This window comes from Canis lupus, chromosome 17 (genome assembly GCF_003254725.2).
Source record: "Canis lupus dingo isolate Sandy chromosome 17, ASM325472v2, whole genome shotgun sequence".
Classification (NCBI taxonomy): Eukaryota; Metazoa; Chordata; class Mammalia; order Carnivora; family Canidae; genus Canis; species Canis lupus.
In genome coordinates this window covers 18,689,476-18,701,980 of record NC_064259.1, presented here as the reverse complement: position 1 = coordinate 18,701,980, position 12,505 = coordinate 18,689,476, and the positions used below count along the sequence as shown (strand labels likewise).

General features: G+C 43.0%; 1 protein-coding gene across 12 annotated transcripts in view; it reads left to right on the top strand.

The window, feature by feature from the left end:
- The window catches only part of ITSN2 (intersectin 2), a 128,536-nt gene that overhangs the window by 101,549 nt on the left and 14,482 nt on the right, over positions 1 to 12,505 (top strand). For all 12 annotated transcript variants that reach the window (XM_049096063.1, XM_025454506.3, XM_025454504.3 and 9 more), the window contains one exon: positions 10,962 to 11,083. In XM_049096063.1, the coding sequence (XP_048952020.1) occupies positions 10,962 to 11,083 (122 nt within the window). The remainder of the gene's footprint in view (positions 1 to 10,961; positions 11,084 to 12,505) is intronic.

Sequence of the window (12,505 nt, the reverse complement as noted above, 5' to 3'; positions counted from 1 at the left end):
GGTCTACTTAAGATTCTCTCTCTCCTTCTCTCTCTGCCCCTCACCCTGCTCACACTCAGGCTCTCTCTCTCTCTCTCTCTCTCAAATAAATAAAATCTTTAAAAAAAAAAGAAGAAAAGAAAAAACTTGCTATGGACAATGTTGTCAGAGAAATTACTGCCTGTGCTCTCCTGTAGGATTTTTATGGACTCAAGTCTTATATTTAGGTCTCCAATCCATTTTGAGTTTATTTTTGTATATGATGTAAGAAAGTGGTCCAGTTTCATTCTTTCACATGTAGCTATCCAGTTTTCCCAACATCATTTATTGAAGAGACTGTCTTTTCACACTGCATACTCTTGCCTCCTTTGTCAAAGATTAATTGACCATTTAATTATGGGTTTATTTCTGGGCTCTCTATTCTGTTCCATTGATCAGTGTGTATGTTTCTGTGTCAGTACCATACTGTTTAGTTACTACAGATCTATACTTTATCTTGAAATCTAGGATTGTGAAACCTCCAGTTTTGTTCTTTTTCAAGATTGCTTTGGCTGCTTGTGGTCTTTTGTGATTCCATATAAATTTTAGGATTATTCTAGTTCTGTGAAAAAAAATGCTGTTTGCTTTTTGATAAGGATTGTATTAAATCTGTGGATTGCTTTGGGTAGTATAGACATTTTAACAATATTTGTTCTCCTAATCCATGAACATGGAATATATTTCCATTTGTTTGTGTCATCTTCTATTTCTTTCATCAGTGTTTTATAGTTTTAAGAGTACAGGTCTGAAGTGTACTTCTCATTGGTGAAGTTTATTCCTATGTGCTCTCGTGTTGGGTGCACAAATATTTATAATTGTTATATATTCTTGTTGGGTCATTCCCTTTAAGATTATGTGGTGTCCCTTTTTGTCTCTTGTTACAGTCTTTGTTTTAAAATCTATTTTGTCCAATATCAGTATTACTCCTGGGTTTCTTATCATTTCCATTTGCATGATACTTTTCCATCCCTTCACTTTTAATATGCATGGTCTTTAGATCTAAAGTGAGTCTGTTGTAAGCAACATATAGATGGGTCTTGCTTTACTATTCATTATGTCATCCTATATCTTTTGATTGGAGCATTTAGTCCATTTACATTCAAAGTAATTATTAATAAGTACGTATTGCCTTTTTTTTTTTTTTTACCTTTTTGTGGTTGTTTTGTAACTTTCCTCTGTTTCTTTCTTCTCTTATTCTCTTCTCTCACAGTCTGCTGGCTTTCTATACTTGGATTCCTTTTTATTTATTTTCTGCATATCTATTACCAGTTTTTGGGTTTTGGTTACCAGAAGGCTTGTATATAACATCTTATACATATAGCAGTCTATATGAAGTTAACGGTCACTTAAGTTTTTGAACTCATTCTAAAAGCACTAAATTTTTAACCCTTCTCCCCTCATGTTTTAGGTATTGGTGTCATACTTTACATCTTTTTTATTTTGTGAATCCCTTGACTGAGTTTTATTTTTATAGATATACTTAATTTTACTGCTTTTGTGCTTCCTACTTTTCTTAATCCTGCTTATGGTCTTTCCTTTCCATTCAGAGAGTCTCCTTTAACATTACTTTTCAGGCCGGTTTAATGGTCACAAATTCCTTTAACACATTTTTCTGGGAAATTCTTTATTTCTCATTCTATTCTGAATGATAGCCTTGCTGGATAGAGTATTCTTGGCTGCAGATTTTTTTCTTTCAGCCTTTTGAATATATCATACCACTCTTTTCTGGCCTGCAAAGTTTCTGCTGAAGAATCAGCTTATAGCCTTATGGGGTTTCCCTTATATGTAAGTGTTTTCTTTTCCCTTACTGCTTTTTAAATTCTCTCTTTAAAAATAAAAAAAAAAAAGATTTTGTTTATTTGACAGAAAGAGCATGTGCACAAGTAGGCATAGCAGCAAGCAGAGGGAAAGTGAGAGGGAGAAGCAGGCTCCCTGGTGAGCAGAGAGCCCAACATGGGGCTCAATTCCAGGACCCTGGGATCATGACCTGAGCAAAAGGCCGATAGTAACCAATCAAGCCACCCAGGTGCCTCTAAAATTCTCTCTTTATTACTGCTTTTTACCCCTGTAATTGCTATGTGCCTTGTGGACTTCCTTGGGTTGATTGTTGGAGGTTCTCTGTTCCTCTTGGATCTGGATATCTGTTTCCTTTCCCAAATTAAGGAAATTTTCAGCTATTATTTCTTCAAATGAATGTTCTGCCTCCTTTTCTCTCTTTTTTCCCTCCGGGATCCCTATAATGTGAATGTTACCACACTTGATGGTGTTGCTGAGTTCCCTTAATCTATTCTCATTTTTTATTATTTTTTTCTTCTATTCACCTAGAGTGCTTTGCATTACTCTGTCCTCCAGGTCACTGATCCATTCATCTGCTTTCTTTAGTCTATTCTTTATTCCCTCTAGTTCCCTCTGAAATTAAAAATATTCAGTTATTCTTCATCTCTCACTGGTTGTGTGTGTGTATGTGTGTGTGTGTGTGTGTGTGTGTGTTTTCTATCTCTGTTGAGAGCCTTGTTAAGGTCCCTGACTCAAGTCCATTGGGTCTCTTTATGACCATTACTTTAAATTCTATCAGGCATATTACCTATCTCTGTTTCATTTAACTCTTGCTGTGATTTTGTCCTGTTCTTTCATTTGGGACATATTCCTCTGTCTCCTTGTTTTGTCTAACTCTCTGTGTCTGTTTCTACATGTTAAGAAAGTTAACTGTGTCTCCTGCTCTTGAAAGTAGTGGCATTATGAAGAACAGATCCTGTAGTGCTCTGCAGTGTAATGTCTCAGGTTCACCGGAACCTACTGTTGTAGCTGAGCTGCATTTCCCTTCAGTCCTGGTGTCTATTGTGGCTCTCTCTGCCCTTTGTGGGCAGGGTTTAGTCCCTGTATTGTTAGTAGGCCAATCTGGGGCCATCTTGGGCTTAAGTCAGACCAGTCATTGACCAGAGTTGCTGTAGCACTGAACTGTAGGGCACTGTCCCTGTGTTGTCCCCTGAGAAGCTTTCATTGGTGGGCAGAGCCACGTCAGACCAGATATCTGCCCCAGCTCGCTGCTGTCCAGGCCAAGTTAGAGGGCTGGGTCCACAGGAGAACACAGGGGCAGGGTACTGGTGTTAGCAAGCTAGATGGAGAATGTTTGCAATGCACTGATTTCCACTGTGTTCATGTATTTAGGCTGGGGGTCAGGGAAGAGAACTGGTCCCACCAGCTCCCTTGCTCTAGGAGAAGTCTCCCAAATATCCCTGTCCTCCAACATATGTTCTGAGGTTAGTAAATAAATCTTCTTGTAGATCCCAGGCATTTTTCAAACTGCCACTTCTGTGCTGTTTCTCAGTTAGCCTGTTATGCTGTCTCTTTAAGGGCAGGGCCTCAGTTTCCTAGCACCCTCTGGCTCTGCCACAACTGTGCCCACTGAATTTTAAAGTTCCAGGTATTAGGCCCCACTGATTGTAAGAACTTTCAAAGTTAATCCCCTCTGGCTCTTAAAGCCAAATGTTATGGGAATTTGTTCTCCTGGTGAGAGGCCCCTGTGCCTTGGGTGCCTGGTATAGAGTTTGTTTCTCTCCCTTCTCTATGTCCAGGGTATCCCTACCTCCTAAGGACAGTCCTACAAGTCACTTTGGCTCCCAACTGAGTCTCTGCCCTTCCTACCCTTTCAGTATGGCCTCTTCTCTGCACTTAGCTATGCAGAGTCTGTCCTGCCAGTCTTCCTGTCATTTCCTGGGTTATTTACACTGATGTTGGTGTTATCTAGTTGTATCTATGGGATGAGGTGAGCCTAGGATCCTCCTACTCTTCCACCTTCCCCCAGCATCTAGCTGAATGTTAAAATACAATCCAGAGTCGTCTTATAACTGACAGATTTAAGTAATTTACATCTATTGGAACAATGGAATACTGCTGTTTCTATCCATCTTATTATATATTTTCTATTTACCAGGCTTTTTTTTTTTTTTTTAAGATTTTATCTATTTATTCATGAGAGACACAGAGAGAGGCAGAGAGAGAAGCAGGCTCCATGCAGGGAGCCCAATGTGGGACTGGATCCCGGGACTCTAGGATCATGCCCTGGGCTGAGGGCAGATGCTCAACTGCTGAGCCACCCAGGCGTCCCATACCATGTATTTTTTTTTTTCTTCTTGTTGTTCTGCCTATACAGTACTTCTGCTGCTTTGATCAAATTTACTTCCTTTATTTCCCTTTACTGGTTTGAAAGTTATGTTTTCTGTTTCTATTCTTTGAGTAGTTACCTTTTCATTTCTAACATATGTGTTTGCCTCCACAGTCTAAATTTGATGTTTATCTTACTTCTTCTGATCAATGCAGGTGGATGCTTTATTTCTAATGAGTCTCCTCCTGCCTCTCATGTTACTGCTTCTTTGTATTAAAAAAAAAAAAAAAGTTCAGGTAAATTTAAAATCCCTCTTAACTTATACCCATCATCATTATTGTTATTTTATTCATCAGTAATTGATTTTTCACATATTTACTAGTATTTTTGTTTATCCTTCCTTCCCTCCTTCCCTTTCTCTCTCTTCATTCCTCTTTCCTACCTTCCTTCTCTTTCTTCACCACTCCTTACATCTCATTTTTCCTTCTTACTCAATTTCCATCTTCCCAAAATACACCTCTTAATAGTTCCATTAGTCAGCCTATTAGTGGTAGTTCTCAAACTTTGCCTGAAAATGTTTCTATTTCTCCCTCATCCATTAATTGTATATAATTAGAATTCTGATTTGACAGTTATTTTTGCTCTATACCCATCATTGTGTTGAGATGTGTGCAGCCAGTGTGATTCCTGTTCCTATGTTGTAGTTTTGCCTTTTCTTTCTTACTGTCTTAATCATTTTTTTTTCTCCTTGGTGTTTTGCAGTTTAGGTATTGGATTCGTATTTATTTTTTCCCTAATCTGGAATCATTATTCCTTTTGAATATATGGAGGTATATCTTTCATCAATTCCAGAAAATTCTCAACCATTATAATCTCAATATTACTTCTTCCCATTTTTTTCTGTTCTCCCTTCCTGGCCTCCCATTGAGATGTATGTTGGACCCTGTCATTCTGTCCTCTGTGTCCCTTAACTTCCATTTTATGTTTTCCATCTTTTTATCTTTCTGGGATGCATTCTTAATTTCTTTATATCTGTCTTCAGATTTACTAATCCTTTCCTCATATGTGTTTGATGTGCTATTTAATTTATTAGTTCCCTGATAATATTTGCCATTTTTATTAGTTTCTTTTTCGAGTCTGCCCATTCTTTTTTATAGACTCTATGGTTTCAAACCCCTCATGTATGTCTTGAGTTATTTTAAATATACATATTTTACCTTTTTTTTTCTTTTTCTTTTTTTTTTTTTAGATTTTGTTCTCTTACTTTATGTTCTTGGGGTTCTTTTTTTTTTTTTTAAGATTTTAAGTAATGTCTACACCCAACATGGGGCTTGAAATCACAACCTCGAGATCAAGAGTTGCACACTGGGGCCACCTGGGTGACTTAGTCATTTAAGCCTTTGCCTTCTTTGGCTCAGGTCATGATCTCAGGGTCCTCAGATCAAACCCTGCTTCAGGCTCCCTGCTCAATGGGAGTCTGCTTCTCCCTCTCCTTCTTGCTGCTTCCCCTGCTTGTGTTCACACTTACACTCTCTGTCTCTTTCTGTCAAATAACTAAAAAATCTTTTTTAAGATTTTATTTATTTATTAGAGACAGAGAGAGAGAGAGAGAGAGAGAGGCAAAGACACAGAGGGAGAAGCAGGCTCCACGCAGGGAGCCCGACGAGGGACTCGATCCCGGGTCCCCAGGATCATGCCCTGGGCCAAAGGTGGCGCCAAAATGCTAAGCCACCGGGGCTGCCCAATAAATAAAATCTTTAAAAAATAGAAGAATTCCAATTTATACTGACTGAGCCAGCCAGGCACCCCTCTTAAGATTCTTTCTAATCATTGTCTTTTTATTTATGGTGGAGCATTCCTTATTTTTTGTAATTTTTTACTTTGAGCTCATCTTTAGTGAGACTTGGTTTTCCTGGAAATCCTGTGGAACTGAGGTTGTGAAAGAGACCATCTGGACAGTTGTACATTTTTTTTGACCAAGCACCCTGAGAGTATCACCAGCCAGGGACCAGTTTTCTGTTAATTTATCAGTTTGGGAATTCTTGAACTCCAAATTTATATGCAATGCAAACCCAGAAAATTCTTTTCTTTACCCACCAGAGATGTAAAAGCTCTCCTATCTTCTCACTTTTCTGGCATAAGGATTGTTTTCCCAGTTTGCCCTGTAATCTCCTTCCAGGGCCTCCTGTCATTGGCCAAACCTGGGCAGAAGCCAACTAAAATGGGAGCTTATACAGGCAGCCTATGGGATTGGCCTCCCTGCAGTACAGAGCAGAGGAAAGGTGAGAAACAGGTCTGGAGACCAACCCAATAGTCTGCCATTTGGCAAATATTTCCTGACCTCTGTGGTGAAAACCTGTGTTAAATTTGATATTCAAGAACTATGGGAGACACAGTCCCTGACCTCCAGTGGGAGAGACAGACATACTGACTATATACAGATGAACTACAATGCAGGTTACATCGTGTGAAATGTTAAATACTGATGCAAACTACCCTGGAAGCACAAAAAAGAGGCAGTCTGGGGTAAGTGGGACCAGGATGGGGAAGTTTCCCCAGAGTCAGGTCACATGAGCTGTACCTGGAAGAGTTAATAAGATGGCTCTATGTGGAGAAGAGGGCCCCAGGCAGTGCATACAGTGCGTATGGTGCACCATGAGGACTGAGCCTGGACCAGGGTGGCTAACAGGCAGGCTACATGGTCAATTGTAGGTCATGGGTGGATAATGGAGACTGGAGCCCTGTGCTACTGAGCTAGGACTTTATTCTGCAAATAGCAGAAACCACTAAAACATTCTGTTAGGGAAGAACATAATAAAAAATGTAGCAGCTGACTTAAGCTGTTCAGTAGATATATAATGTAAGTCACAAATGCAGCCCATATGTGATTTAAAGTTTTCCAAAAGCCACATTTTAAAAAGTAAAACATGAAATTAATTTGAATAATTTTTTTTGCTCAGCTCAGTATTATCCAAAATATTACTATTTTAATAGGTAATCGACATAAGAATTATTAACACCTTATTTTACATTCGGGGTTTTTTTTTGCACTAGGTTTTTTTTTTTTTTTTAATTTTATTCATTTATTCATAGAGACACACACAGAGAGAGAGGCAGAGACACAGGCAGAGGGAGAAGTAGGCTCCATGCAGGGAGCCCAATGAGGGACCCGATCCCGGGGCTCCAGGATCACGCCCTGGGCTGGAGGCAGTGCTAAACCCGCTGAGCCACCAGGGCTGCCCTGTACTAGGTCTTTGAAATCTGGTGTGTATTTTACACTTAGAGCACTTTTCTGTTTGGACTGGCCACACTTCAAATGCTCAGTAGCAGGGACCCCTGGGTGGCTCAGCGGTTGAGCGCCGCCTTGAGCCCAGGGCCTGATCCTGGAGACCCGAGATCGAGTCCCACGTCGGGCTCCCTGCGAGGAGCCTGGTTCTCCCTCTGCCTGTGTCTCTGCTGCTCTCTCTTTCTCTCTCTCTCTCTCTCTGTCTCATGAATAAAAAATGCTCAGTAGCCACGTGTTGCTAATGGCCAGCATGTGAGACAGTGTGGGTGGAGAGGATGGCAGGGAGTCAAAAGGAGAAGGTCGGTTAAAGATGCTGGCTTCAGGAAGAAACAGGACCCCCTCATCCCCATACACAGGAAGGAAGTACAGGGCTGAGTGAGCAGGGAAATGAAGGGCTGCCACGCCTCTGTTTCTTTTCCCTGACATCAGAGGTAAGACCCTTGAAAGTGAGGGTTAGGGTCAAGTTAGGAACTTGAAGAGAATAAAAGCTTAAGAGCCATTGTAATGAAATGCAAAGGGATTATTAGAAGTAGAGTATAACAGTCCTCACATTCACTCTGATAAACCTAGTGTCCTGTATGTTGTAGCCTTAGAAATGATTAAGTAGGGGCGCCTGGGTGGCACAGTTGGTTGAGCATCTGACTCTTGGTATCAGCTCAGGTCATGATCTCAGGATTGTGAAATCGAGCCTCATAGCAGGCCCCACACTCAGCACAGAGTCTGCTTGGGTTTCTCTCTCCCTCTCCCTCTGTCCTTCCCCACCCTCTAAAATAAATAAAATATTTTTAAAAGAAATGATAAAATATCTAAGACTTTTCCTATTATTCTAAGATACAGAACAGATAGGCCAATGCTTGTGGGCTTTACTGTAAATAATTGTTTCCCAAAGTGTGATACACATACCCCCATGGTACACAACGTAATAGCACACAAAATAGTATGGAGGACTAGGAGGACTTGTTGGGGTTTATTTGTTTAAAGATTTTATTTGAGAGAGAGAGAGCAAGCACAGAGGGAGAAGGAGAGACTCCCTGCTGAGCAGAGAGCCCAATGGCAGACACTTAACCAACTGAGCCACCCAGGTGCCCCTTTTGTTTGTTTTTTTGAGTAGGCCCCATGCCCAATGTGAAGCCCAGTGCAGTGCTTGAATTCATGACCCTGAGATCTAGTCAGATGCTTCCCCACCTGAGCCACCCAGGCGCCCCATAGGATAACTTGTTTTATTCTAATGGTTGTGTATTTATGTTTGTATTAGGAGAGACATAATCAGTACATAAAATCTGTGATTTCCTACATACTTAACTCACACCTGAGTAAATGTATAGAAGTATTATGTAAAAGTAGAGGAAGAATGTGACTGTGGCAGAATGTGAATGTCAGATTTGTAAAACATGAGTGTGAGAGGCAGGGTAACCTTAGAAACTGTTCTGATAGCTTCCATTAGACTCCACTGGTACCTCTGATCCGTGACCCTGGGTCACACCATGACCAACACCTCACCCCCAGCCCCCTTGTTTCACACAGCCTGGTCAGACAGGCATCTGTATCACCTTTACAGGGTCAGAACACCCTTGGTCTTCCTGCAGTTCTCCCCAGCAGAGCAGAAGACCATATGGTCCTCAGAGAAGTGTGATAATTTTGAACATGACAGTGGCACCATGGCGACTTCTTGAAAGCACCAAAACGAAACCTGCCTTATTCTATTTTTGTTTTACCGTGAGGATAATTTTTTTAAAGAACTGTTGGCAACATGTACAGAAAATAGACCAGTTGTCTTCCTTAGAACTGTTAGCCCAAATCTATACAAAACCTATAAAAACTCAAAGGCAAGCAGAAAGAGAGACCCCCTTGAAACGCCCAGTCTGATGCCTGCGTTTTCTGCCTCTGTGGCTTTATGTGTTTCCAGTGCTGGATGATCACCTCCCCGTGGGGTGCCTCTGCATCTGTCCCCACATGCCCCATCGATGAGGCTGGGGCAGGCTTACACCTTCCCCCTCTGCCTTTCACAGTTACCTCCACCTCCAGGGTCATCCACCCTCCCTCGACTTTCTCTCCCTCAACTTCTAGCTTGCTGGCACCTTCCTGCTATTAATTTTTGTCTGAGGAAGGGCTGCCTGAGGTATTCCCCTATCCCTGTGCATAAAGCAAGCCCTCGGCTACTTACCAAGCAATTCTGGAAATATGTCACTTCACAGTCTGATGTTCATTTCAGCTGCCACGTGCCTATAAATGGATCCAGAGTGAACGCAGTACCACTCACCCTGATATGAAGCTGCTAGGGACCTCCCTCAAGGTCTTCCAGTGTCCCAGAACCAGTTCTTTGTTCTAGTGTGTTAAGGCAGAGGTCTTGTTGGGAACTGCTGGATCCTGGGAATGTCAGGTTTCCTAACCTTAACACTTCACTTTGAGAAATCTAGAGAAATGTTTCTCAAACTGCTTTTTAACAGTAAGAGCTATATTCTACATACCAAACTAAAAGTGTTCACAGAATAATACTTACCAGTACTGTGCGTGATAGTTTGTATTTATTTGTTTTCTAAGGCTTAGCCTGACCCACACTTTTAAAGATTTATTTATGGGATCCCCGGGTGGCGCAGCGGTTTGGTGCCTGCCTTTGGCCCAGGGCGCGATCCTGGAGACCCGGGATCGAATCCCACATCGGGCTCCCGGTGCATGGAGCCTGCTTCTCCCTCTGCCTGTGTCTCTGCCTCTCTCTCTCTCTCTCTGTGACTATCATAAATAAAAAAAAAATAAAAATAAAAAAAAATAAAGATTTATTTATTTGGGAGAGAGCACAGAGGGGGAGACAGACTCCCAAGCCGACTCTGTGCTGAGCATGGAGCCCAATGCAGGGCTTGATCTCATGACCCTGAGATCATGACATGAGCTGAAACCAAGAGTCAGAAACTCAACCAACTGAGCCACCCAGGTGCTCCCTAACCCACATTTTTAAAAACAAAATTGATATAAGGATCCATGGATGGCTCATGACCTGCAGTTTGGAAAACACTGGTCTCAAGCATTTGATTCATTTAATCATTTCAATATCTTTGAAAATGTCCTGAGGTGGTGAGAACTGCATAGATTCTTCACAAGTGCAATAGAGTCATGAGCTCTCTGAGGCCATTTCTAAAAGTCCTTCATTCTGGGGACGCCTGGGTGGCTCAGGGGTTGAGCATCTGCCTTCAGCTCAGGTCGTGATCCCAGGGTCCCCGCAGGGAGCCTGCTTCTCCCTCTGCCTGTGTCTCTGCCTCTCTCTGGGTCTCTCATGAATAAATAAATAAAGTATTTTTAAAAATAAGTAAAAGTCCTTCATTTTGTCATTTATTTGGAAAAGAAGTTAGGACCCCAGGGAGATGGTACAGCCGCTGCTAATCTGCTGCTTGGAGTGAGTGGCAGGTGGGCGCCGCTTTACAGAATAGGGCGCTCTTTGGAAAGCTGTGTGGCTTTTTCAGGGCATCATTTGTGGACGCAGCACATCTGCCGATAAATGTCTGTTTCCTACAAAGACTAAAATACTTTTTTGAAACTCTACCCTGTCCTACCCCGTAGGGTGCGCGGATCTCCAGAGCCTGGACACCATGCAGCCAGTGGAGAGGAAGAGGCAGGGCTACATTCACGAGCTGATTCAGACTGAAGAGCGGTACGTGGATGATCTTCAGCTCGTCGTGGAGGTGAGGCCTGGGCCTGCAGGGCTGTGCGCGTGGTCTGGGCTGTGGGAGGCTGCCCGAGGAACTGCAGTCACCTGCCTCCCCCGGAGTGGGTCATGCAGGGTGGAGAGAACGAGATGCCACCGCTGGATGTGGCAGGGGAAGGCCAAGGGTAGAGAGTCAGCAGGAAGGCGCTAAAGGAAACTGTCCACCTCACATTTCAGCCTCTGCTTACTGTGCTCTTCTGACACCTGAGATCTTCACAAACTTTGATATTTACAGAAGGATTGTGAGACAGTGAAACATTCATCTAACGTTTGTGTCAGTTTAGAAAACCGAATAGGACCACATTGTAAAACATTTCCCAGTTACAATATATTTACTGTTTTGTGCCAATTAATGTTGCCAGTCACCCCTAAGCCAATAACAGCTGTTAGAGTAGCACCTAGAAATGATTTGTGTGGAGTAAACAAAATAAGACTCTGTACTTTGTTACACTCTTGTTTCCATGGCCTTTAGTTCCCACAAAATGTGTCAAGGCCCTCAGATGAGAAGCCCAGTTAAATAAACAAGCCACCTGAAGAGAACACGTGTGCCCACACAGGCCCTGCAGATGCCACAGAGGCCCGGCCGTGACCTCACTACAGGCACGGAGTGGAGGCTGCATCCATGCAGCTGCCCCCCAGCAAGACCTGTCCCAATTCATTGTCCCCCTTGTGCAGGCTGGGATCTCCAGACCCAGCACACTTGTTCTGCCCACAGGTACACTCTGCTGCCCTTCTCAGTTGATAAGGCTGTGAGCTCCTGACAGCAGGGACGTGTGTCCTTTATCCCGCATCCCCAGAACTTCGTCTGGTCCTTTGCAGGCCTTCCCATCAGTACTGAAGGAATTATATGTGTTCATGCCTGCACTTCTCTGACCGGGAAGGATGCCCTAGAAGAAAAGCCCCTCTTATTATTAACCCCTCTGAGCATCAGCCCTGCCGCTGGTCGGATTACAGTCCTCCGAGATTGTATATAGCCGTGGAAGTGCATCTCTGGCCCTAGCACAGAGGGTGAACACAGGACGCATGCTTGCCCCACTCATACCAGTCACTTAACCACGTGGGCCTTCGTTATTCCCACTCTGCCCACCTGCCCTCACCTGAAGAGCAGGGAGTCCTGTCAGTGCAGGGGTTTAGGGTGGAAGCACCATTCACAGGCAGGCGTTCTCATCATCGTTCCCACAGAGGTCCCTAGAGGGCCCTGGGGACCCTGGGACTGGCTTCCTCCTCTGCCTACCTCACTGAGGCTGGTAAATGGAATGAATAGACAGAGTGATATGAATTCATCAATGGGTGAAAGAACAGACCACCAGAGGCTTTCCCTCGGCGAGCCCTCAGAGCAGATCCACCACCTTTCCGGGGCTCGCACCTGTAGGAGGATCCCAATGTCTGCAGCCTGATT